Below are 27946 nucleotides of genomic sequence, written 5' to 3' on the forward strand. Positions count from 1 at the left end.
GGTCTGCTACAGTTGCAGCCAAATATATTGGTTCCCTTGCACTTTTTTACAATTATTTCCTATTTCTTCTATAATAAATTGAACTTAACATGCATTTGGTCTCCACACCTTGTTATTGGATTTTCAACATTGCAGAACCAATTTTATTTTTTGTAAACTTAAGTTTTTCATTAGGAAAAGTAAGACATGACATGGACAAACTTCTTTGCACCCATGGGGCTTGTTCTTGGTTATACAGCCTTTACCAACATAACTGCAGACAAACACTTCTTGTAGCCATCAATGAGCTTGTTGTACATTTCTCCTGGCAATTTGGGCCACTCATCAGCAGCAAACTGCTGTATGTTTGAGGGGTGGCCTCCACCAAGTGCTGTTTTCAGATCTCACCATAGGTTTTGGATGGGTTTCAGATCTGGCCACTTTGCTGGCCACTGCAGAACAGTCCAGCATTTCTTCTTGAACCATTCCTGGGTGCTTTTTGAGGTGTGTTTGGGGTCACAACCTTAAGTTGAGATCCTGTTTTTAGACACTGGGTAGAACTCCAAAACACCTTGATAATCTGTTGATTTCATTATTCCTTGCACATGTTCAAGGCCTCCAGTACCAGAGGCAGCAAATCAACCCCACATCATTATCAATCTTCCCCATGTTTGATTGTGGGTAGGGGTTTCTTTTAATTGAATGCTTAATATGGTCATCGATAAACAGCTGAACTGTATTTTTCAATGGTCCACAGAACATTTTCCCCAGGATTTAGAAGTTTAATCAGGATTTGTGTATCCTTCAGTATTGTCTATATTTACCAGTGACCCAAATGAAGCATTCAAAGAAAAGAGCGCCCTCCCTACAATCAAACATGGGGGAAGTTCGATAATGCTGTGGAATTTCTTTGCTGCCTCTGGTACTGGGGGCCTTGAACGTGTACAAGACATCATGAAATCGGTAGATTATCAAGGTGTTTTGGAGTGCAATGTTCAACCCAATGTCCAAAAACGGGGTCTCTTGAAAGATGTTGGTCTTTCAGCAGGACAACAACGCCAAACACATTAGAAGCACCCCAAAATGGTTCAAGAAGAAGCACTGGACTATTCTGGAGTCCAGATCTGAACTACATCCAATACCTCTGGCAAGAGCTGAAAACAGCAGTTGGTGGAGGCACCCCTCAACCGTTGAAGAATTATAGCAGTTTTCTGCTGAAGAAGGGGCCTCATTGCCAGTTGAAAGAAGCAGCAAGCTCATTGATGACTACAAGAAGCATTTGTCGGGAGTTATCTTGGCCAAAGGCTGTGCAAACAACAACTAACTCCGGGGAGCCAATCATTTTGTCCATGCCATTTATCTTTATTTTCTAAAATAAATATGAACATTTAAATAGACAAAGAATCCAATAACCAGGTGTTTGAGAAGAAATGGGGATTTCTTTAAGAAAAGTGCAAGTGTGCCAATATATTTGGTCGCAACTGTATACAAAATCCTTGTTTCTTGAAAAGTCAGGGTGTATAATTTTGTATAATTTCAGCCACTAGTTTTGAAAGTGGTGTTCACGAGCCAAAACAGACCCCCCCCCCCCCTTTTTTTCTTGAGTACTACGTCATCCATTTTGTGTGACGTTACAAATTTTGCAATTTGTATGATATACAATTTTTACAATTCGTGTGACATGTTATGAATCCAATTTGTGCAATATGATAATTTGTGCAATATGATAATATGAATTGAAGTAACCTCATAATTCTGAACAGGCACACCTGCATATGTTTTTGACAAACTATACGCATCTTAAGTTCATGGACATCCTGACATGTTTTATAAATCATGTTACAACCTTTAACTCAATTTGCTTTCTAAAGCATTAAAGATTGCAGCCTTGCTATAGTAACAGTTACCTTTTCAATATATCAAATCCATAAACTTGTATTAAAATCTCCTCTCCACATTGACTTTTGAATGGCTACATAGGAATGTTTGGTTTTATGTATTAAGGACATTCTTTACAGTTCAAAGGGACTCGGTAGCACTTTTTTACAGTACAGAAAAGACTTAGAAATAATACTTTGGGTAAATGTGCAACTCAATATTAGGAAGGTGCTGCTATCGGAGTTGTGCATGTTGTCATAGAGAGAGGACTCATCACGGATATAACTCGTTTTAGCATGGACATTGCCATTGAGGGTTTCCACCATTTTAAAGTAGTCTACTGGGTGGGGATTCCTATAAATTAGGAGCGATCAGTCAATGACGAAAATTGACTTCCTTAAAATGGAGAGCCTCAATGGTGCTGCCCACGCTGCAGACGCTACTGAAAAATGGCAAAGATACATCCTCTATCACAATGGCCTGTTCAAACGTGTGTATGCCCTCTCATTGGCTAGAATGGTCCCACCTGATCTTGCCTTCCACCTGCTTTCCATCTTTGAGGACATGTTGGAGTGGTCACTCCAATATCTTCTCAATATAATAAACAACCTTTGGTTATGGTTAGGTTTTAGGGTAGTGTTGTCCCAAGGATCCCACTTTGCATCTACCCACGAGTACGTCATGATTCCAACTTTCTACACAGCCAGGGGGCGCTACATACATGACATATTGTCTCAGTCTGACATAGTCCTGAAATGTGAACCATTCTTTGCCTAAGCAAACTACAGTGGGTTGAATGTAATGGACTGGTCAGATAGAGGGAAAACATGATTCTATCAGGGATGTTCAGGTGTGTGAGGATCTTCTCCTGGATTCCTATCATCATCATCATCACCTCTGTGGTGTTCAGGTCATATTATGCCCACCTGGTTCAACTTTGTTGCTATAAGTACTTCTAACATGTGCTTTCAGTATTCCGAATGTTGCTTTAATTCTCATGTAAGAGTCAAGGCTGAGAGTGAATGTTGTGAGTAGTTCAATATTATATTTAGACTTTGGTAGCCTAGCCTACTGGATCTACATTGTTTTTTCACCACACAATATACAATATTTGAAAAATGTTGGTTATTGTCATATTTGCTTAACTCTGTCAATATCAAGGAAGGTAAAACAACTGGCAAGAGGACAAGAAAAGGGGCTTTCAATATATTTTGCCACACATGCAGTCGTCACAACATCCCATTATAAGAGTCTACATAAATCAAAAGAAAGTGTTATGTAAAATTGATTCATTTTATCTAACTAGGATGAGGTGTACATTTTTTACATTTTATTTAACTAGGCAAGTCAGTTAATTACAAATTCTTATTTACAATGACAGCCTACCGGGGAACAGTGGGTTAACTGCCTTGTTCAGGGGCAGAACATCAGATTTTTACCTTGTTAGCTCAGGGATTTGATCTAGCAACCTTTCGGTTACTTGCCCAATGCTCTAACCACTAGACTACCTGCCGCAGATGTAATAGTTGTTCCCCTTTCAGAGTTACTGCTGAGGTGGTGTAGTCCCTTGAATTCCCAAAAACTTTTTACATCCATTTCATTTTGTTCAACATCAATCATTTTCTAGAAGGAAAAACACTGGTGCCCTGTGGGTTCTTGAAAGGCTCATACATGATGTATGGTATATATTTACCGAAAACTGAAAAAAGTCCTCAGTTTGAATTACCGGGAGGAAACGAGAAGTCTCTGTGAGATCTCCAGGAGGATCTGCTGTTGGCTCTCTAGTCTCTCCTCGATCTCATACCTCGGTCTGTCTGAATAAGAGAGATGGAACTGGGGCCATACATATCAAAGGAGATTGATAATAATTAACAATTGTAATAACCAGTATGATATGGTAATTCAAACTGAGGACTTTTTCAGCTTTTTCACCGAAAATAGATATATATTCACCGAAAGCTGAAAATGTCCTCAATTTGAATTGACATATCGAAGAATTACCACTTTGAGGAAAGACTAGAGAGCTAACAGCAGATCCTCCTGGAGATCTCAGAGACGTCTCGTTTTCTCCCGCTCTGTGTCCGGAGGTACAGTAAGCAGGCTGATAATGATACAATAGAAATACAAAGCAGAGTACCTCAGTCCAGCCATTTGAGTCTGGTTACCTGGACACAGATTAAGCCTTGGACTAAAATCATGCTCGAAGGTGCATGATCTGTTGAAAGAGTCTCACATCTCTCCTAACCTAGCACTATAGTCCTGAATGGATACTCTCCTCAATGTATGTTTTCCCTAGAGGTTCAGGTATACTTCACCTACAGTAAACGGGTGCAATTAATGGGATAGACACCTCTTGAGTGGAGGGTGCGTTACAATGTGGCAAATAATATCTCTAATCCCCATAGTAATTCATGTTAGTCTGTGTCCCAACACTTCTTCCCCTCAGGTGTAGCTGAACCACTTCAGTCCACAGCTTCCTCTTTCATTTCAGCGCTCAAAACACTCAATTGGGCAAAGGAATATCCTAACTGACAGAGAAATCTGAGCATGCCTCCCTCTTTCCTCCCACCCTGGCCCTAAGGGCTCTATGATTTAAAGATGAAGTGCTGTGTGACATCAGAGGGCAGGATAGCATGGCCGCTACCTAGCACAGAGGAATCTAGCTGTGCTAAGGGATCAGGCTTGCAACATTTGTATCATGGGGGTGGAAGGGAGTGTAGGGTGTGGGATCTTGTAGCCCCCTCTGGCTGCATTTTAATCCCAAGCGGAATGTCAATTTTATTTGTATAACATTTAAGTATATTAAATAAACGTACAATGATCTAAATGCTGTGCGTCTGCAGCCAATCAGGCTCTGCCAAATCTGCCACCACTGCTCCGCCTGTGAAATATAAGTCTTCTGTCCTTGTTCTTTGCCCCCTCTCCTCTTCGCAGGGGAAGTAAAAAGAGGATATATTGCTCTCTCTCTCTGTGTGCCTGTGTCCAGAGCCCTAGAAAATGGTTGCAACATTTATCTGTGTCAACACAAGAAATCCTGGAAAAGTGTTTGATGAGGGCAGGAAGCAGATGCTTTGTGTCTTACTACATCCCATCTACAGCATACTGTATGTAGTAAGACACAGAGCATCTGCTTCCTGCCCTCATCAAACACTTTTCCAGGATTTCTTGTGTTGACACAGATAAATGTTGCAACCATATTTGTGCCTTAAATTCAAGTGCTCTGTTTCATTTCTCTGCCTTTCAATCTCAATCGGAATGTCAATTTTATTTGTATAACATTTAAGTATATTAAATAAACTTACAATGATCTAAATTGGGACACTTTTATACTTAAGTATATGATTTGAGGGGAGGTGGTAGATCAGCCTTAATATTGCTGCATCATTTCCAATCCCTCCTATATATTTGTGTCTGTATATATGCATAATTTTTATTTTTGTAAATATATTTTCCTTTATTTTCCCTTAACCCTACCAGCCCTCCCTAATTGGAGTAAACTAATGGACAAAAACACTTAGGCTTCTACTTCCAGCTTATACATATTATATGTACTTGTGCATGTGACATTATAAATTGAAACTGTATACATTTTACAATTTACCGTATATTTTACAATAGTTATCTTTTGTATGTTTTAATCCCATCCTTCAGCTACCCTCAACCCCTCCCATCTACTGTGTCTCTGAAGAGCATCCAGTTTTAATTTGTATTTGCCATATATTTTTAACTGTGCTGTTACACAAAAGATCTGAACCTTTATACATTTTACAGACACAGTATGTTTTACATTAGTTATCTTGTTGTTATTAGTCCCACCCTTCAGCTCCACTCAACCCCTCCCATCGATCTCTGAACACCATCCAGTTTTGATTTCTATTTGCCATATATTTTTCAACTGTGCTGTGACTTAAATATATTTAGTATAGTATATTAGAGCAAAAAATCTATACTTCAAATACATTTTATGTATATTTCTCATAAATTATACTGAATTAAAATATAAATGCAACAATTTCAAAGATTTTACTGACTTATCGTTCATATAAGGAAATCAGTCAATTTAAATTAATTCATTAGGCTCAAATCTATGGATTTCTCATGACTGGGAATACATAAAAGGCAAGGGTGTGGATCAGAAAACCAGTCAGTATCTGGTGTGACGGCCTCATGCAGCACGACACCTCCTTTGCATAGAGATGACCATGCTGTTGATTGTGGCCTGTGGAATTTGCTGGATATTGGCGGGAACTGGAACACGCTGTTGTACACGTTGATCCAGAACATCCCAAACATGCTCAGTGGGTGACATGTCTGGTGAGTATGCAGGCCATGGAAGAACTGGGACATTTTCAACTTCCAGGAATTGTGTACAGATTCTTGCGACATGGGGCTGTGCATTATCATGCTGAAACATGAGGTGATAGCAGCGGATGAATGGCATGACGATGGGCCTCAGGATCTCGAAAAATTCCATTATATACTCAAACTGCCAAATGTTGATCTACTGTAGAGGAAGTCATTCATTAATTTATTCTCTCTCTCTCACAGGCCTGCTAAGTTACATGTGCTCTTCCTCATGCTGATGGCTCTGATGTTCTTGGTGACTGTTTTTTCTGGGTACCACTACTGGCTGGTGGCCAAAAACAGATCCACATTGGGTAAGTACAAATGCCTTTATAGCTACATCAAACTGCAGCTTAACATGTGAGATTATCATTAATTTAGTTGAATCTAAAATCATTTTAAGCATGAAATACATTTTGTACATATTCTTATCTTATCGCAACATGCAGGGGTTTGGGTGTGGTTTTATGGAACAGTTTGTCTGTTTGCTTGGGTATTTGTCTCATAGGCAAACAGCCAATCCAAGGCATCTAATGTAGATGGACGTCTTGGAGCGGTGCCGAACACTATCCAGCAGGGAAGAGCTCTGTAGTGCCTGACCCCTGAGAATCGCATAGCCAGCTACTGTTCATCTGCCTGTGTCTGGATGAATGGCCCATCCATTCAGTGAGCTCTTGGAGCAATAGGAAGGATTGTGGTGAATACTGTAGTTTCTATGTGTCTATGGCAACTGGAAGCTATGTTTTTCTCTCTGATTAAGATCATTTAATAGGTAATTATAGCACTTGGTAGAAACCGAAGTGGCTCTTTAGGAAGTGGCTCTTTAATTGCACTGACAATTAGCAGTAATGACGTCATGTCTTGGTGCTGGTCACAACAAATACATGACTGTATATAAGAGCAGTCTTCCATTGGTGAATATTTTAAGCTGTTCTAAATGGGGCCTCTGTCTCGGTTGAATCTGATCCCTTGTTTTGGGAAATCACCATGTCTGTTGTTAATGTCTAATTCAACAATGTAAGTGTATGACTACTGGGTGTACGGTAACAACCACACATACTGATTGACCTATGAGGTACAGTGCCTTGCAAAAGTATTCACCCCCCTTGGCATTTGACTATTTTGTCATTTAAATCCATTTCATTTGGATTTCATGTAATGGACATACAAAATAGTCCAAATTGGTGAAGTGAAATGAAAAAAAAAAACTTGTTTCAAAAAACATTTAACGGAAAAGTGGTGCGTGCATTTGCATTCACCCCCTTTGCTATGAAGCCCCTAAATACGATCTGGTGCAACCAATTACCTTCAGAAGTTACATAATTAGTTAAATAAAGTCCACCTGTTTGCAATCTAAGTGTCACATGATCTCAGTATATATACACCTGTTCTGAAAGGCCCCCGAGTCTGCAACACCACTAAGCAAGGAGCACCACAAAGCAAGCGGTACCATGAAGACCAAGGCGCTCTCCAAACAGGTCAGGGACAAAGTTGTGAAGAAGTACAGATCAAGGTTGGGTTATAAAAAAAATATATAAACTTTGAACATCCCACGGAGCAGCATTAAATCCAATAATAACAAATGGAAAGAATGTGGCACCACAACAAACCTGCCAAGAGCCGGCCGCCCACCAAAACTCACAGACCAGGCAAGGAGGGCATTAATCAGAGAGGCAACAAAGAGACCAAAGATACCCTGAAGGAGCTGCAAAACTCCACAGCAGAGATTGGAGTATCTGTCCATAGGACCACTTTAATCCATACACTCCACAGAGTTGGGCTTTATGGAAGAGTGGCCAGAAAAAAAGCCATTGCTTAAAGAAAAAAATAAGCAAACATGTTTGGTGTTCGCCAAAAGGCATGTGGAAGACTTCCCCAAACATATGGAAGAAGGTACTCTGGTTAGATGAGACTAAAATTGAGCTTTTTGGCCATCAAGGAAAATGCTATATCTGGCGCAAACCCAACACCTCTCATCACCATGAGAACACCATCCCCACAGTGAAGCATGGTGGTGGCAGAATCATGTTGTGGGTATGTTTTTCCATCGGCAGGGACTGGGAAACTGGACACAATTGAAGGAATGATGAATGGCGCTAAATACAGGGAAATTCTTGAGGGAAACCTGTTTCAGTCCTCCAGAGATTTGAGACTGGGACAGAGGTTCACCTTCCAGCAGGACAATGACCCTAAGCATACTGCTAGAGCAACACTTGAGTGGTTTAAGGGGAAACATTTAAATGTCTTGGAATGGCCTAGTCAAAGCCCAGACTTCAATCCAATTGAGAATCTGTGGTATGACTTAAAGATTGCTCTACACCAGCGGTACCCATCCAACTTGAAGGAGCTGGAGCAGTTTTGCCTTGAAGAATGGGCAAAAATCCCAGTGGCTAGATGTGCCAAGCTTATAGAGACATACCCTAAGAGACATGCAGCTGTAATTGCTGCAAAAGGTGGCTCTACAAAGTATTGACTTTGGAGGGGTGAATAGTTATGCACGCTCAAGTTTACTGTTTTTTTGTCTTATTGCTTGTTTGTTTCACGATAAAAAATATTTTGCATCTTCAAAGTCGTAGGCATGTTGTGTAAATCAAATGATACAACCCCCCCAAAAATCTATTTTAATTCCAGGTTGTAAGGTAACAAAATAGGAAAAATGCCAAGGGGGGTGAATACTTTCGCAAGCCACTGTACATATAGATTTGCACTAATTACAGGTACTCACTCACTCAATAATCATTGTCAAGACACCCCACATGTTCGTTCACTGGTGTACCAATTGGTCATCTACATGTCATAGCAGTCCGGAAATAGGTTAGGTTGGTTAGTATGATGACAGGCAGCCTTGCTAAATGGTCTGTGGACAAGACATCTTTCGCTCTCTAAGCTCTTCATGGATATGGAATTTAATCATATTTCCCGATATTAATCTTCGTAGATTTGATTAACTGTTCAAATTAATAGTGGTTCCTTTCCCCTCATTATATTCCAGACTGGCAGAATGCATGATAAACTGGTGACTGTTTGAAATCGAACATGCTCTCTATTCTTGCCACTTAACACACTTTAGAATGACATTCACCACAATGTAATTAATGTGCCTGAAAATCATGCCAGTGCACCAGAAATGATGCAGTTTGTAGTGCCACCTAGTGGCCAGAGGGTTTATCACGTTGAGCACTTTGTATTATTATGTCTCTGAACATTTTCACGAGAGCCTCAGTGAATGGTGTTTGCAGAGCAGAGGTATTGTTTCTGTCGGCGTTTGCCGTGTTGACATTTCATTTGATTTATTGCATGATTTCAGCTCGAGAGACCTCCCTGACATCCTAGGGAGAGAGACATTCCATGAGGTAGAGTCTGGTGACTTCACTCTGTATCAGTGTCAATAAAAATGGTGTACTTAAAAATAAAAAGTATTTGCATGATGAGGAATATGTTCAAAACCTTTACTTATTTTTAGTTATTAGCTAGTAGTAACTTCTGTGTTGTCTCAACAGAATTTCGGCCAGGCATACAGTGCTATGACAAAGTATTTGCCCCCTTGCTGATTTTTTTTCTCATTTTTTTTTCTTCACATTTGTCACACTTAAATGTTTCAGATCATCAAACTCATTTAAATATTACACAAAGATAACCAAGTAAACACAAAATGCAGTTAAGTGATTATTTTATTTATTAAGGGAAAAAAGCTATCCGAACCTTCAAGGCCCTATGTGAAAAAGTAATTGCCCCCTAAACCTAATAACTGGTTGTGCCACCCTCAGCAGCAACAACTCTGCAATCAAGCGTTTGTGATAAATGGCAATGAGTCTTTCACATCGCTGTGGAGGAATTTTGGCCCACTTCTTTACACAATTGTTTTAATCCAGCCACATTGATTGGAGGGTCTGAGCATGAACCGCCTTTTTAAGGTCACGCCACAGCATCTCAATCGGATTCAAGTCCGGACTTCGACAAGGCCACTCCAAAACCTGTTTTTTTTAAAGGCATTCAGAGGAGGACTTGCTGGTGTGTTTTGGATCATTGTCCTGCTGCAGAACCCAAGTGCGCTTCAGCTTGAGGTCACGAACTGATGGCCAGACATTCTCCTTCAGGATGTCTTGGTAGAGAGCAGAATTCATGGTTCCATCAATCACAACAAGTGGTCCAGGTCCTGAAGCAGCAAAGCAGCCCCAGACCATCACACTACCACCACCATGCTGACCCCAGACCATCACACTACCACCACCATATTTGACTGTTGGTATGATGTTCTTTTTCTGAAATGCTGTGTTACTTTTACGCAAGATGCAACTTGACGCACACCTTCCAAAAAGTTCAATTTTTGTCTCGTAAGTCCACAGAATATTTCCCCAAAAGTCTTGGGGATCATCAAGATGTTTTTTGCCAAAAGTGAGACGAGCCTTTATGTTATTTTTGGTCAGCAATGGGTTTTGCCTTGGAACTCTGTCATGGATGCCATTTTTTCCCCAGTCTCTTTCTTATGGTTGAGTCATGAACACTGACCTTAATTGAGGCAAGTGAGGCCTGCAGTTCTTTAGATGTTGTTGTGGGTTCCTTTGTGACCTCTTGGATGAGTCGTCACTGCGCTCTTGGGGTAATTTTGGTAGGCCTGCCACTTCTGGGAAGGTTCACCACTCTTCCAAACTTTCTCAATTTGTGGATAATGTTCCCTCACCGTGGTTTGCTGGAGTCCCAAAGCTTTAGAAATAGCTTTGTAACCCTTTCCAGACTGATAGATGTCAATTACTTTGTTTCTCATCTGTTCCTGAATTTCTTTGGATCGCGGCAGGATGTCTTGCTTTGTGAGATCTTTTGGCCTACTTCACTTTGTCAGACAGGTGCTATTTAAGTGATTTCTTTATTCAACAGGTCTGGCAGTAATCATGCCTGGGTGTGGCTAGTGAAATTGAACTCAGCTTTCCAGAAAATGTGATTAACCACAGTAAATTCATGATTTAACAAGGGGGGCAATTACTTTGTCACATAGGGCCATGAAGGTTCGGATTGCTTTTTTTCCCTTAATAAATAAAATGATCACTTAACTGCATTTTGTGTTTACTTGGGTTATCAGTGTGTAATATTAACATTTGTTTGGTGATCTGAAACATTTAAGTGTGACAAATAAATAAGAAATCAGGAAGGGGAAAATACCTTTTCACCGCACTGTATGTGAAGATGACGCCGTATCCTCTACAAATGTGATATATTCCATCCTCAAACCTGCTCTGAAAGAAAAGGGGAATGCTTTGTCAATACATCCAATAGACTGAAGAATTTTCTCAGAATGTAGTTAATCATTCACTGTTATATTTCTATGGGTTTTATCTGTGTATTCCTTGTCAAAAGGGAAATGTATGTCTGAGCTTCTTTTTCTCTACTTTTCCACTCTGAAATGTCCAAATTGTGCATACCATAAAATTCCACTTTAGATCTGGTCAGCGTTTCTCGAGTGGTTTGTTTCTTCTGAGTTTTATGATACATTAAAACAGTTTGTGGCAATAATAATGACAATAGAATACATTGAAAAAACTTTTTTTTGTATTTGACTTTAGACTTTCTGTTGAGGGAAAACAACCTAGAATTAACTACCATAACTGAATAAATAAAATGGCAGCAGTACATGCAAGCTCGCTAGACTAGTTCCTAAAAGACCTGCATGGAATGTGCTTTTCTTGTTTCCAGGAAAATCTTTGCATTGTTTGTGTCAGACTGAGGAGCACAGGTTAAGGCGGAGTACACAGCAAAGCAGCATTCTTGAGCAGGGTAACAAGTCCTTTTGAAATAAGCGGACAAATTGACATCAGACAGAGAGAGGGACAATTCAATGGTTGGTTCTCATAGTATGGTATCCCAATGAATGGCCCTGGAGGGCTGACTAGTCTGTCCCAAGGTATCTCTGGCCAAAGTGTGTGGGAGCCACAGGGTACACCTCGGTGGTCAGTATGGTGATTTCTGGGAACTCTTGAATGATGGACACAACCATTAGACTTGCAGTGCTTTCAATAAGACTGAGGGCTCTATTTTAACAAACATAATGCCATGGTAAATCTTAGCGCTGGCGGAAGCGTTATAGGGAGTGTGTCAGTAATAATAGCTATTTTCACAACTGGAATTAAGGGTGCAGTAGCTGGTGATGGCACGAAATGGCTGGGTTTTGATTAAAAAAAAGTTGTGAGTGTGTCAAGACTTGTGTCAATGCTTGGACCCTCACTGGCCAATCAGAACATGCTCCGTGGCTAAATACACTAAATCAAATCAAATTTTATTTGTCGCATACACATGGTTAGCAGATGTTAATGCGAGTGTAGCGAAATGCTTGTGCTTCTAGTTCCGACAATGCAGTAATAACCAACAAGTAATCTAACTAACCATTCCAAAACTACTGTCTTATACACACAAGTAAGGGGATAAAGAATATGTACATAAAGATATATGAATGAGTGATGGTACAGAGCGGCATAGGCAAGATACAGTAGATGGTATAGAGTACAGTATATACATATGAGATGAGTATGTAAACAAAGTGGCATAGTTAAAGTGGCTAGTGATACATGTATTACATAAAGATGCAGTAGATGATATAGAGTACAGTATATACGTATACATATGAGATGAATAATGTAGGGTATGTAAACATTATATTAGGTAGCATTGTTTAAAGTGGCTAGTGATATATTTGACATCATTTCCCATCAATTCCCATTATTAAAGTGGCTGGAGTTGAGTCAGTGTGTTGGCAGCAGCCACTCAATGTTAGTGGTGGCTGTTTAACAGTCTGATGGCCTTGAGATAGAAGCTGTTTTTCAGTCTCTCGGTCCCAGCTTTGATGCACCTGTACTGACCTCACCTTCTGGATGATAGCGGGGTGAACAGGCAGTGGCTCGGTGGTTGTTGTCCTTGATGATCTTTATGGCCTTCCTGCAACATCGGGTGGTGTAGGTGACCTGGAGGGCCGTTTCCGTACCAGGCGGAGATACAGCCCGCCAGGATGCTCTCGATTGTGCATCTGTAGAAGTTTGTGAGTGCTTTTGGTGACAAGCCGAATTTCTTCAGCCTCCTGAGGTTGAAGAGGCGCTGCTGCGCCTTCTTCACGATGCTGTCTGTGTGGGTGGACCAATTCAGTTTGTCTGTGATGTGTATGCCGAGGAACTTAAAACTTGCTACCCTCTCCACTACTGTTCCATCGATGTGGATAGGGGGGGGGTTCCCTCTGCTATTTCCTGAAGTCCACAATCATCTCCTTAGTTTTGTTGACGTTGAGTGTGAGGTTATTTTCCTGACACCACACTCCGAGGGCCCTCACCTCCTCCCTGTAGGCCGTCTCGTCGTTGTTGGTAATCAAGCCTACCACTGTTGTGTCGTCCGCAAACTTGATGATTGAGTTGGAGGCGTGCGTGGCCACGCAGTCGTGGGTGAACAGGGAGTACAGGAGAGGGCTCAGAACGCACCCTTGTGGGGCCCCAGTGTTGAGGATCAGCGGGGTGGAGATGTTGTTGCCTACCCTCACCACCTGGGGGCGGCCCGTCAGGAAGTCCAGTACCCAGTTGCACAGGGCGGGGTCGAGACCCAGGGTCTCGAGCTTGATGACGAGCTTGGAGGTTACTATGGTGTTAAATGCCGAGCTGTAGTCGATGAACAGCATTCTCACATAGGTATTCCTCTTGTCCAGATGGGTTAGGGCAGTGTGCAGTGTGGTTGAGATTGCATCGTCTGTGGACCTATTTGGGCGGTAAGCAAATTGGAGTGGGTCTAGGGTGTCAGGTAGGGTGGAGGTGATATGGTCCTTGACTAGTCTCTCAAAGCACTTCATGATGACGGAAGTGAGTGCTACGGGGCGGTAGTCGTTTAGCTCAGTTACCTTAGCTTTCTTGGGAACAGGAACAATGGTGGCCCTCTTTAAGCATGTGGGAACAGCAGACTGGGATAGGGATTGATTGAATATGTCCGTAAACACACCAGCCAGCTGGTCTGCGCATGCTCTGAGGGCGCGGCTGGGGATGCTGTCTGGGCCTGCAGCCTTGCGAGGGCGTGTCAGTGGCACTGTATTGTCCTCAAAGCGGGCAAAAATGTTATTTAGTCTGCCTGGGAGCAAGACATCCTGGTCCGTGACGGGGCTGGTTTTCTTTTTGTAATCTGTGATTGACTGTAGACCCTGCCACATACCTCTTGTGTCTGAGCCGTTGAATTGAGATTCTACTTTGTCTCTATACTGACGCTTAGCTTGTTTGATTGCCTTGCGGAGGGAATAGCTACACTGTTTGTATTCGGTCATATTTCCGGTCACCTTGCCCTGATTAAAAGCAGTGGTTCGCGCTTTCAGTTTCACGCGAATGCTGCAATCAATCCACGGTTTCTGGTTTGGGAAAGTTTTAATCGTTGCTATGAGAACGACATCTTCAACGCACGTTCTAATGAACTCGCACACCGAATCAGCGTATTCGTCAATGTTGTTGTCTGACGCAATACGAAACATATCCCAGTCCACGTGATGGAAGCAGTCTTGGAGTGTGGAATCAGATTGGTCGGACCAGCATTGAACAGACCTCAGCGTGGGAGCTTCTTGTTTTAGTTTCTGTCTGTAGGCAGGGATCAACAAAATGGAGTCGTGGTCAGCTTTTCCGAAAGGAGGGCAGGGCAGGGCCTTATATGTGTCGCAGAAGTTAGAATAACAATGATCCAGGGTTTTACCAGCTCTGGTTGCGCAATCGATATGCTGATAGAATTTAGGGAGTCTTGTTTTCAGATTAGCCTCTTTAAAATCCCCAGCTACACTGAATGCAGCCTCAGGATATGTGGTTTCCAGTTTGCATAGAGTCAAATAAAGTTTGTTCAGGGCCATCGATGTGTCTGCTTGGGAGGGAATATATACTGTGATTATAATCAAAAAGAATTCCGTTGGTAGATAATGCGGTCGACATTTGATTGTGAGGAATTCTAAAATCAGGAGAACAGAAGGACTTGAGTTCCTGTATGTTGTTATGATCACACCACGTCTCGTTATTCATAAGGCATACCCCCCCTGCCCCTCTTCTTACCAGAAAGATGTTTGTTTCTGTCTGCGCAATGCGTGGAGAAACCAGCTGGCTGCACCGACTCCGATAGCGTCTCTCCAGTGAGCCATGTTTCCGTGAAGCAAAGAACGTTACAGTCTCTGATGTCCCTCTGGAATGCTACCCGTGCTCGGATTTCATCAACCTTGTTGTCAAGAGACTGGACATTGGCGAGAAGTATACTGGGGAGTGGTGCACGATGTGCCCGTCTCCGGAGTCTGACCAGAAGACCGCTACGTTTCCCTCTTTTACGAAGTCGTTTTTTTTGGGTTGCCGGCTGGGATCCATTCTGTTGTCCTGGGTGAAAGGCAGAACACAGGATCCGCTTCGCGAAAGTCATATTCTTGGTCGTACTAATGGTGAGTTGACGCTGCTCTTATATTCAGTAGTTCTTCTCGACTGTATGTAATGAAACCAAAAATGACCTGGGGTACTAATGTAAGAAATAACACGTAAAAAAACAAAAAAACTGCATAGTTTCCTAGGAACGCGAAGCGAGGCGGCCATCTCTGTCGGCACCGGAAGTCACGGAAGACTACTGGTCAAATGTTTTAGAACAACCAACTCATTCAAGGGTTTTTCTTTATTTTGACTATTTTCTACAGTGTAGAATAATAGTGAAGACATCAAAACTATGAAATAACATATATGGAATCATGTAGTAACCCAAAAAAAAGTGTTGAACAAATCAAAATTGTTTTATATTTGAGGTTCTTCAAATAGCCACCCTTCGCCTTGATGACAGTTTTGCACACTCTTGGCATTATCTCAACCAGCTTCACCTGGAATGCTTTTCCAACAGTCTTGAATGAGTTCCCACATATGCTGAGCACTCATCCCAAACCATCTCAATTTGGTTGAGGTCGGGGGATTGTGGAGGCCAGGCCATCTGATAAAAAAATAGCCCTTACACAGCAGAGGTTTGTTGGGTCATTGTCCTATTGAAAAACAAATGATAGTCCCACTAAGCCCAAACCAGATGGGATGGTATATCGCTGCAGAATGCTGTGGTAGCCATGCTGGTTAAGTGTGCCTTGAATTCTAAACAAATCACAGACAGTGTCACCAGTAAAGCTCCCCCACACCATAACACCACCTCCTCCATGCTTTACGGTGGGAACCACACATGCGAGATCATCCGTTCACCTTCTCTGCATCTCACAAAGACACGGCGGTTGGAACCAGCAGACCAAAGGACAGATTTCCACTGGTCTAATGTCCATTGCTCGTGTTTTTTGGACCAAGAAAGTCTCTTCTTCTAATTGGTGTCCTTTAGTAGTGGTTTCTTTGCAGCAATTCGACCATGAAGGCCTGATTCACAAAGTCTCCTCTGAACAATTGATGATGAGATGTGTCTGTTACTTGAACTCTGTGAAGCATTTATTTGCAATTTCTGAGGCTGGTAACTCTAATGAACTTATCCTCTGCAGCAGAGATTACTCGGTCTTCCTTTCTTGTGGCAGTCCTCATGAGAGCCAGTTTCATCATAGCACTCAATAGTTTTTGCAACTGCACTTGAAGAAACTTCCAAAGTTCTTGAAATGTTCAGTATTGACTGACCTTCATGTCTTAAAGTAATGGTGGACTCTGGTTCTCTCTTTGCTTATTTGAGCTGTTCTTGCCATAATATGGACTTGATATTTTACCAAATTGGGCACTCTTCCGTATACCACCCCTACATTGTCACAACATAACTGATTGTCTCAAACGCATTAAGAAAATAAATTCCACAAATTAACTTTTAACAAGGCACACCTGTTAATTTAAATGCATTCAAGGTGACTACCTCAAGAAGGTGGTTGAGAGAATGCCAAGATTGTGCAACGCTGCCATCAAGGCAAAGGGTGGCTACTTTGAAGAATCTCAAATATAAAATACATTTAGATTTGTTTAACACTTTTGGTTACTACATGATTCCATGTATTATTTTGTAGTTTTGATGTCTTCACTATTATTCTACAATGTAGAAAATAGTACAAATAAAGAAAAACCCTTGAATAAGTAGGTGTCCAAACTTTTGACTGGTACTGTACATTCAAATTAATACAATTAAATCAATATATTTGACTGGTACTGTATGTTTTTGTGCAATATACCAAATGGCTGTATGGCAAGAATCAAGGTTTTGTTGTTTTTATGAGGGTTTGAGTTATAACGTTGGCAAATGCGACATCTTGCTCTGTCAACCCATAGTGAACAGAACCATGCCCCAACGGTGTCACAACACATGCACAAAAGTTGTCCACAAATCACAATCCTGGCCAGCCTTTCCCCAAGTTGTAACCATGCTCATGAAGTGTAGCGGCAGGCATTCTACAATGAGGAAGCCAGCTCAGCCTCTTGTGAGAATGAAATCATTCCCAAAAAGGGTAGCAATGTTTGTTCTATCATAAGGAAGTGGTTCAGGTTTGAGAAGTTACATGTTCAGCAAACCAATGTCCTGTGCAAAGTGTGTCGAAAGACAATTGCTACGAAATATGGTATGCCATCGCGGGCATGTTGATTTTGTCCATCCACACCAGATGTGATCAGGACGCGCAGGTTGAAATATCAGAACGAAGTCTGAACCACCATTGTTATTTTGGGATAGGTCGAAACGCATTAAACATTCATGGCCATTTAGCAAGCTTGCTTTTGCTAGCTAATTTGACCTGCGATATAAACGTTGGGTTGTTATTTTACCTGAAAAGCACAAGGTCCTCTACTCCAACAATTAATCCACAGATACTTAGTTCGTTTTTAGTCATCTCTCCTCCTTCAGTCGCTTTCTTATTTTTCTGACTTTATATGGCAGTTGGCAACCAACTTTAAGGTGCATTACCACCACCAACTGGGCTGGAGACTGGACCTCAGTTCAGATTTAAAATCCCCATGTGGGTATATGCTCCTAAAAACTAATGAGGATATGGGAGAGGCGGGACTTGCAGCACGTCAATCATAAAAAATAGAACCAAGTTGCATTTTAGTGCCTGTAACATGTACATTTATTTTGTGTCTTTCATAAGAACAGCCTTTAGCCTCGGGCCTTATTGCTTAAATATACCATAGCTGCATAATTTTCAAACATCATCCCATATGACAAGAACTTTGAGGTGGAAGGAGATAACAGGTGCGGTGACCTATCATATAGCAAAATATATGGTCCCCTTCTATACAGTGGAGAAGCCTGGCTTCAAAAAGCTACTAAACACAATTGACCCCAAATATCAGCTACCAAGCCGCAAGTATTTTGCAGAAGAAGCAATGCCGCGGTTATACATTGCTACCCGCCAAAGAGTCACTGAGAAGCTGGCTAATGTGTCTTACTTTTCCACCACAACCGATCTATGGTCGAGCAAAATGTCGGAGCCATACCTAAGCTTGACAGTCCCACTATATAGATGAAAAATAGACATTGCTTAATGTATGCCTCAAGACGTCATACTTCCCCGATGACCATACCAGTGAAGCAATAGCCCAGGGTCTCAAAGACGCACGAAGACAGACAGGTGTGCATGACAACCGACAGCGGGAGCAACATGATAAAAGCATTACACTTGAGCAGGTATGTCCTTAAAAACAAGCGCAAAAGTTACAATTTCAAGCAGCGTTAATGGGAAGTTTTAAAAGCACAGTGCCCATGGAAGGAGAGGTGTGCCTTTTGTGCTGGTGAATCTCGTAATTAGAAACATAAAAATAATATTGGTTTCCCCCCATTTCGTTTAATTTGATTAAAAGCCAAGTATATAGCCTGCCCGCCCCCTTAATCAAGGCTGGTTTAGAAGCAACGCATAGGTGTGTATTTTTGTCCAGGTCATTAACCAAAAGTACCCTACAGATAAAAGGGGGTTTAAATGGTCTACTGTGAGTGCTTTGAAATATTTTGGAGGGTTTTTGCTCTAATGCTTTTTAATTATTCACAATTCACATGCCTGCATTTGGCTTGTTCAAGTAGGCTATCCATCCCTATTTTCATAGAGTTCCCTCGACCGGTGGCCATATTTGAGGTGTGTCCTTAAAAACAAGCCTCAAATATGGCTACCCCTCCCACCTTAGCACAAGCAAGCTGATATTATAAATTGCCGAACCGGGCGTTAAGGCTGGAAAATGCCACTGTGTCAGTTTTGCATGACGAAATTGCAAACTAACACACGCTTCACACTTGCGCAGTTACAAATAGAGCCCGGGAATGAATGGAAAACAGGGTGTAGTATGAAACCCTAGAATGTTGAACCTTATGAAGTCTACTTCCATATTAAGGTAGGGACTATAGTTGAGGCAGTGTTATTGTGGTGAGGCAGTGTTATATAGGTGAGGGGTGGAGTTTGGCCCGGAGACCATGTTCAGTCAGAACTCTCACAGCCTCAATCACTGTGTTATCTGTACCTGAAGGCAGAACATATGTATATTAGATAGCATAAAAACAGGACAGACATCACAGTGACTTGACCGAGGAACAGGCAACATGAATGAAGTCTTGAAGAAAAGTCTGTCCTTAGTACTAGCCTTGAGTGATCGTTACTATGACTCATCTGCTGATACTTTCTATAAAATAATAAAATGTCATTTTGATCTGTCTCAAGGCACGTTTTCAATCCTCCCAGAGAGGGATGCTAGTTAGTGGACAAAAAGATGACCATTACTTCACTCTCAGTGGCTCCATTTGGCCTATTCATAATTTTCATTGCCGTCCAGTGAGCTCTTTATGGTTTCCCTCAGAAATGTGTAATTATCTGCCTGGGGAAAATTATGCTGAAAAATATGAAGCACGCTACCTACCAAGGTCATTTTCAGAGCCGAATAAAAGACACCTTCCCACAATTATCTTAGCTGGAAGGTGTAATTTAACAAAAATCATGTTGCAAAGAGCAAATCAAGTGGAAAAGTCTCACTGTCAAGTGTTCTTCATAAAAACAGGGGATGCCCATGACTATTACACTATTGCCTTGCTAACGGGAGCAATTTAGTCCTAATTTCTGGTTCATTCAAAAAGTGACACCAACAGCACAGATCATTGGGCCCAGGGTAGAGCAACACTTCACCTGAACTCTTTGTCCCGAGGAGGAGTTAGTACAGTATTGAGTCTGTTGGTGATCCATACTTGACATGATGATCCATACGTAGTGGGAATGGGATACATTAGGAGGACTTTCCTCCTGTTGATATCTAGGGGGAACTTGGCGTTGTAAACTTTGATCTTCTGGGTGTCCTTGTCACTCTGGATGAGGATCTTACCGATATGGATGGACCTGCAGCAGTCTCGGAGTCCCTGCTCCATGGCCTCGCCTACACACACACACAGAAATGGATAGATGTTGAATTCCACTCAGTTCATTCAAATGAAACCTCATACAAGACATAGTAATGATGAGCAACTGATAAGTCAAACAGTGATTTGATAGTACTATGTATGTCAGATGCTTATAGGCAAATCTACCAGTCAGGGATTCTAGTCAGAGACCAATTTAGATGTATTTTTCCTTTAATCTCCTATATAATCAGTGTCTTACCGCTTCTCATAATGCTGACACCGCAGTTGCCTTTCTCAAACTTCACGCCATCATACTTATGCCCTGAAGGAAGAGTTGGGAGAGGGAGCGAGAGATTAAAATAGTCATTTTACAGTAATGCATAGTATTTGCCCAATTTCTATAATTTCAACCGAATTTCACTCAATATGTCTAACCTGTGGGAGTGGTCACTGTACACTCGCTGTATGGCAGCTGATTGAGTCCCTCTTCAACCACTAGTCTGATCTGTGGACAAACCGAGTGGGTCAAAACAATACAGTGTGCATTATACAAATGAGTCATTCACAAAATCTCTAGTTTGAAAGCGACTGTTTTTCTGGAAGCTGTGCTGCACCATTTTCCCCAATGTGGGACAGCCCCTTAGCAATTAGAGTTCTAGCCAATGAGCTTCAGCTCCTCACCATTTTGAGTGACAGCTAGAAAAATACACACAAAGCAGAGCGAGAGAGAGCAATGACATGGTGCACATTACTCTTTATGCGATGCACACGGCAGAGAACACTGGAAGAAGAATTATCACTGAATTATCACAGTTAATTATTGTGAAATTTGTTTGTCAATTAATCACATAAGGGATGGGCTGCCAACTGGCGATTTGACAAAAAATAAAATGTCATTCATTCATACAGTGCCTTCAGAAAGTATTCACACCCCTTGACTTTTTCCATATTTTGTTGCCATTCAGCCTGAATTTAAAATTGATTCAATTGAGATTTTCTGTCACTGGCCTACACACAATACCCCATAATGTCAGTGGAAGTTTATTGAAATTTTTACAAATGAATTAAAAACAAAAAACTGAAATGTCTTCAGTCAATAAGTATTCAACCCCTTTGTTATGGCAAGCCTTAATAAGTTCAGGAGTAAAAATGTGCTTAACAAGTCACATAACAAGTTGCATGGATCTGTGTGCAATAAGAGTGTTTAACATGATTTTCTCAATGACTACATCTCTGTACCCCACACAATTAATTATCTGTAAGGTCCATCAGTCGAGCAGTGAATTTCAAAGACAGAGTCAACCACAAAGACCAGGGAGGTTTTCCAATGCCTCGCAAAGAATGGCACCTATTGGTAGATGGTTAAAAAAATAAAAAAGCAGACATTGAATATTCCTTTGAGCATGGTGAAGTTCTTAATTACACTTTGGATGATGTGTCAATACACCCAGTCACTACAAAGATACAGGCGTCCTTCCTAACTCAGTTGCCGGAGAGGAAGGAAACTGCTCAGGGATTTCACCATGAGGCCAATGGGGACTTTAAAACAGTTACAGAGTTTAATGGCTGTGATAGGAGAAAACTGAGGATGGACCAACAACATTGTAGTTACTCCACAATACTAACCAAATTGACAGAGTGAAAATAATGAAATATTCCAAAACTTGCAACAAGACACTAAACTAATATTTAAAAAATGTGGCAAAGCAATTCCCTTTTTGTCCTGAATACAACATTTTATGTTAGGGGCAAATACAACACATTACTGAGTACCACTCTCTATATTTTCAAGCATAGTGGTAGCTGCCTAATGTAATGGGCATGCTTGTATTCGTTAAGGACTGGGGAGTTTTTCAGATTAAAAAAATTAACGGAATTGAGCTAAGAACCGGCAAAAATCCTGCTTTCCACCAGACACTGGGAGATCATTTCACCTTTCAGCAGGACAATAACACAAGACCTAATCTACACTGGAGTTGCTTACCAAGAAGACCGTGAATGTGACTGTTACAGGGATGGACAACATTGATGGGGGTGTGGGCAACAACAAAATCTAATCTCATCATGAGGGGCCGCAGTTGCTCCCCTCCTTAGCAATGATCAACAACTCATTTGACGGCGCTTGAAGAACTTTAAAAAGAATAATGGGCAAATGTTGCATAATCCAGGTGTGGAAAGCTCTTACATGCTGACCAGACCACGCGCATGTTGATTTTGTCCCCCCACACCAGACACGATCAGGAAACAGGTTGAAATATAAAACCAAACTCTGAAACAACTATATTAATTTGGGGGCAGGTCAAAAAGCATTAAACATTTATGGCAATTTAGCCAGCTAGCTTGCTGTTGCTAGCTAATTTGTCATGGGATATAAACATTTGGTTGTTATTTTACCTAAAATGCACAAGGGCCTCTACTCCCCCGACAATTAATTCACAGATAAAAGGGGTACAAGTTTGTCATATGGGGGTTGGCAACCAACTTTAAGGTGCATTACCACTATCGACTGGCCTGGAGTGTGGACCTCAGTTCATCTTTCAATCACCCACGTGGGTATATGCTCCTAAAAACCAATGAGGAGATGGGACTTGCATCACAAATAGAACCATGTTGTATTTTAGCGCCTGGCTACACAGACGCTCGCAAGCAGTGTGGGTGCAATGATTAAATAACATGTATGTATATATTTATTTAGCAATGCTTGCGCACGCGACATGAACGGTGTGGTCAGCATGTTAGACTTACCCAGAAAGACTCAGCTGTAATCCCTACCAAAGGTGCTTCTACAAAGTATTGACATTGGGGTGTGAATACTTATATAAATGAGATATTTCTGTATTTCATTTTCTATTCATAGGCAAAAATTTCTTCACATGTTTTGGAGATCCTGATGTCTCTAAGACGCTTCATTACACTTCGAGGCAAGTCATTCGAGCTTCTTTCGGACATTGGTAAGAACTTCGTTGGAGGAGACCGAGAACTGCGAGAGGCTTCAAAGTGATGGCCCCCCACCTGAAGGAACAATTGGCCGAACAGAGGATAACATTCCAGTTCAACACACCAAGCGCTCCTCACTTTGGTGGAACGTGGGAAAGAGAGGTGAAATCATTGAAGACTGCTCCCAAGGTCATACTCAAGGAACAGATAGTCACTGAAACCGTGCTCTGCACTGTGCTTACAGAAGTAGAGGGAATCTTGAATGCAAAACCCCTCGGGAACATCTCCTCCAATGTCACGGACCCAGATCCCGTCACACTGAGCCTCCTACTCATGGGACGCTACGATGTATCTCTTCCTCAGGTTTTGTATGACTCCAGTAACATCCTAGGGAAACACAGCTGGAGGCATAGCCAAGTCCTTGCCGATCACATTTGGTCCCAGTTCGTTCGCTATTTCTTGCCAAGTCTACAGGAAAGACAAGTGGAGGAAGGATGGAAGGGAACTTACTGTGGATCAAGTGGTTCACATCATGGACCCTCAAGCTTTCTGGCCTGTTGGGAAGGCTTCCCCCGGAGCTGATGGACGTATTAGGACTGCTTAAACTTTTGTTATTGACCAAATACTTATCTTCCACCATCATTTGCAAATAAATTCATTAAAAATCCTACAATGTGATTTTCTGGATTTGTTTTCCTCATTTTGTCTGTCATCGTTGAAGTGTACTTATGATGAAAATTACAGGCCTCTCATTTTTTTAAGTGGGAGAACTTGCACAATTGGTGGCTGACTAAATACTTTTTTGCCCCACTGTAAGCAGCTTTTTCTAATGCTTCGAGCACATCGATGACTATTAGCCGAAGAGAGCCCCTGAGGACAACGAGGTCTTCGTGGTTACGGTCTCCATGTAGGACATACGTGTTAGCCCTTGCAAGGCCAGACAACATCACTAGCCGCGATCTTAGAACATGCTTAACCAGTTGCCTGTTGTGTTTTTGGCAGGGGTTGGAACTGGTTCAGGGAACAGTAAAATAATTTTATCCAAGGTACAGAAACGGAACCGGGAATGAAAATGATCTATACTGTTCTGGAACAGAACCGTTATTTTAAAATAAAGTAAACCGGTTAATAACATTATTTTACATTCCAGGCATTTTTTTTCTAGTCCCACAAAAAAAACACAACAAAGCAACTATGCAAAGCCCTCATTCTGTCATTCAAAAAGGTATTCCAGCATCTGCCTGCAAGCTGAAAATCTTTGCCAGTGTGTGTGCGGGTTTAGGCTACGTGCCACTCCCCCCTCTGAAGCATAGGCTACTTTACTGACGTTAGAAGCGCGAGAAAATTGGGCTCGATTCTTTTCATTAGCTAGAGATGAATGGATGAAAATTTTCAATGCTAGTTAAGGATACTATAGGCCTAGTTATCACATTGGTATAATTATGTGGACCTAATTCAGATAATGCATGTCATAACAAGATGCTTAGTGCTTCAAGCCTGCTCCTCAACCCTCTCTCGCCTTCTCTCTACCCATAAAATGTTTGTCACATCTTGCACCATAGGCTACCCTTATCTGTCCACCACACATGTAAACAACTAGCTTTCCTGTTCTATCCACACTGACAGGTGAAGTAACTTAATGAGCTAAATAAAATAAAATTATTTCACAGGTTAAAAAAAGAGGAAAGGAACAATATAAACAAGTACTGTTTTGGGTTCGAACCAGTTCTGAACTTTTTTTGCTAGTCGGAACAGTGGAACGGAACAAAAAAAATAGTGGTTCTGTTCAGAACAAAACTATCGGAAAATAATTTGGTCCCAACCCCTGTTTATTTTTTACATGTTCAATCTCTCTCTAGCACAGGCTGATATCCCCACCTGCTTCAGGATGTCCATTATCATCCCTGTGCCCAAGAAAGGGAAAGTAACTGAACTGAATGATTACCGACCCATAGCACTCACTTCCGTAGTCATGAAGTGCTTCGAGAGGCTAGACAAAGACCACATCACCTCCTCCCTCAACGACACACTCGACCCGCTCCAATTTGCCTACCACCCTGACAGATCCACGAATGACACAATCACCATTGCACTGCACACTGCCCTCTCCCACCTGGACAAAAGGAATGCATATGTGAGGATGCTGTTCATCAACTACAGCTCGGCCTTCAATACCATAGTGCCCTCTAAGCTCACGGCCCTGAACTCCTCCCTATGCAACTGGGTCCTGGACATCCTGACGGGCCGCCCCCCAGGTGGTGACATTACATACTGTACACTGATTCTCAACACAGGGGCCCCACAAGGGTACGTCCTCAGTACCCTCCTGTACTCCCTGTATACACACGACTGTGTGGCCTCACACAGTTCCAACTCCATCATCAAGTTTGCTGACGACACGACAGTAGTAGGCCTGATTACCAAAAACAACGAGACGGCCTACAGGGAGGAGGTAGGCACTCTGACGGCGTGGTGCCAGGGAAACAACCTCTTCCTCAATGTCAGCAAAACAAAAGAGCTGATTGTGAACTTCAGGAGGAACCAGGCTAGGCACGCCCCCATCCTCATCAACGGGCCCATGATGGAGACGGTCGAAAACTTCAAGTTCCTCGGCGTACACATCTTCGAGGAGCTGAAATGGGCAAACCACATGGACACTGTGGTGAAGAAGGCAACCTCAGGATGCTGAAGAAATCGGCATGTCTCCAAGGGCCCTCAGTGTTCCACAGGAGCACCATCGGGAGCATTACTGTCAGGCTGTACCACTGTACGGCCACTGAGTGCAAGGCGCTACAGAGAGTGGTACGCTCAGCTGAACGCACAATTGGGGGCACACTGCCTGCCCTCCAGGACACACCAGGTGTTGCAGAAAGGCCAAGAAGGGACCCCAGCCCCTCTAATCAAAAGAGAACCATCGCGCTCTCCCAAAAGCTTGGCTGGTGGGTAAAACCTGCAAATTCAGACAGAGGTGTAATGGGTTCGCACTCAAAATGTTGTTGCATAGAGCTTACTTCAAATTTTTTAAAATGTTACTGCATCAGGGATAGCATAGTGTACACAGACATTTTGTCTTTACAGCCTTCACCCGAGCCATAAATATTCTCCCTGTTTCCATCACTCAGGACAGTATAAGAGCATCATGGCAAAAACTGAAAGACTGGCCAATAGCTTCTACCCCCAGACCATCAGGCTGCTGAATAGCCACCACTAGTCAGATACACCCCACCCCCTCTCCGGACTTCCTCCCCTCTTCTGCTCCTCCTACGGACACTCCCATTTATCATCGCTATATATTATTATTTGTATATTATTAGTATGATCTATTTGTATTATTTGTATTGTTTTATTTAACTGTGTACTGCATTGTTGGAGCTCAAGAATTTCACTGTGCCCTGTAATTACATATGCAACCCTGTATATGTGACTATTAAACTATTTTTCTCTGAAACTAGTGACGACCATGATCAACTTTCAAAAACGTAACCTGTAGGCCTATTCGTGGTATCACCTTACAACAGCTTGTTATTCAAAATGGAAACTCAAATTGTGATTATTGCAATCATTTAATGTTCAGTTATCAGTATAGTGTTGATTGTTCTGTAAGGTCTAACATTATTTGTATTAGAAACCTTGTGTTATATAGTTTCTTTATTTTTACTATTTTCTACATTGTAGAATAATAGTGAAGACATCAAAACTATAAATAACACATATGGAATCATGTAAGTCACCAAAAAAAGTGTTAAACAAATCAACATATATTTTATATTTGAGATTATTCAAAGTAGCTACCCTTTTCCTTGATGACAGCTGTGCACACTCTTGGAATTTTCTCAACCAGTTCATGAGGTAGTCACCTGAAATGCGTTTCAATTAACAGGTGTGCCTTGTTAAAAGTTAATTTGTGGAATTTCTTTCCTTCATGCATTTGAGCCAATCAGTTGTGTTGTGAAAAGGTAGGGGTGGTATACAGAAGAGTGCCCAATTTGGTAAAAGACCAAATCCATATTACAGAAAAAACTGCTCAAATAAGCAAAGAGAAATGACAGTCCATCATTAATTAACGTATTCTCTGCATCAGAGGTAAATGGGTCTTCATGAGAGCCAGTTTCATCATAGCGCTTGATGGTTTTTACGACTGCATTTGAAGAAACTTTCAAAGTTCTTGAAATGTTCCAGATTGACTGACCTTCATGTCTTAAACTCAAGTTAACTGCACCTCAGATTGCAGCCCAAATAAACACTTCACAGAGTTCAAGTAACAGACACATCTCAACATCATACTGACAAAAGATTACTCACTTGTCTCTAATGATGGTCTGTAATTCTCGAATTTGGTCATTCAAAGGAAGCAGTTTTAATTACAGTCCAATCTTCCTCGGTAGTTCATTGTTGAACACATGATCTCAAGTTTCAGAGACCTCTGCATTTCTATGCGATACTGGCAGGACGCTGTTGCCGCAGCTATTAAACCGAACATGCTTGGTGCTGCTCATTGCCACGTGCTCTTGACTGTCATTGT

General features: G+C 41.7%; 1 protein-coding gene across 1 annotated transcript; it reads right to left on the reverse strand.

Annotated features, from left to right (window-relative positions):
* Positions 1 to 11727: 11727 nt before the first annotated feature.
* Positions 11728 to 27920, reverse strand: LOC115104783 (uracil phosphoribosyltransferase homolog). The gene is made up of 7 exons (XM_065006819.1): positions 27867 to 27920; positions 27727 to 27782; positions 25891 to 26056; positions 20923 to 20992; positions 20747 to 20809; positions 20277 to 20522; positions 11728 to 12222 (listed from the first exon to the last, which is right to left on the reverse strand). The coding sequence occupies exons 1-7, from the start codon at positions 27918 to 27920 to the stop codon at positions 12083 to 12085; spliced, it is 795 nt and encodes a 264-aa protein (XP_064862891.1). The 3' UTR covers positions 11728 to 12082.
* Between the last annotated feature and the right edge of the window lie 26 nt (positions 27921 to 27946).

This window comes from Oncorhynchus nerka, linkage group LG22 (genome assembly GCF_034236695.1).
Source record: "Oncorhynchus nerka isolate Pitt River linkage group LG22, Oner_Uvic_2.0, whole genome shotgun sequence".
Lineage (NCBI taxonomy): Eukaryota > Metazoa > Chordata > Actinopteri > Salmoniformes > Salmonidae > Oncorhynchus > Oncorhynchus nerka.

Coding starts and splice junctions, on each gene's coding strand:
- LOC115104783 (XM_065006819.1), bottom strand. CDS start 27,920: ATGAGCAGCACCAAGCATGTTCGGTTTAATAGCTGCGGCAACAGCGTC. Junction 27,783..27,866: donor GCGGCAACAGCGTCCTGCCA/GTATCGCATAGA, acceptor GGACTGTAATTA/AAACTGCTTCCTTTGAATGA. Junction 12,223..20,276: donor TCGGGACAAAGAGTTCAGGT/GAAGTGTTGCTC, acceptor GTTAAAATAGAG/CCCTCAGTCTTATTGAAAGC.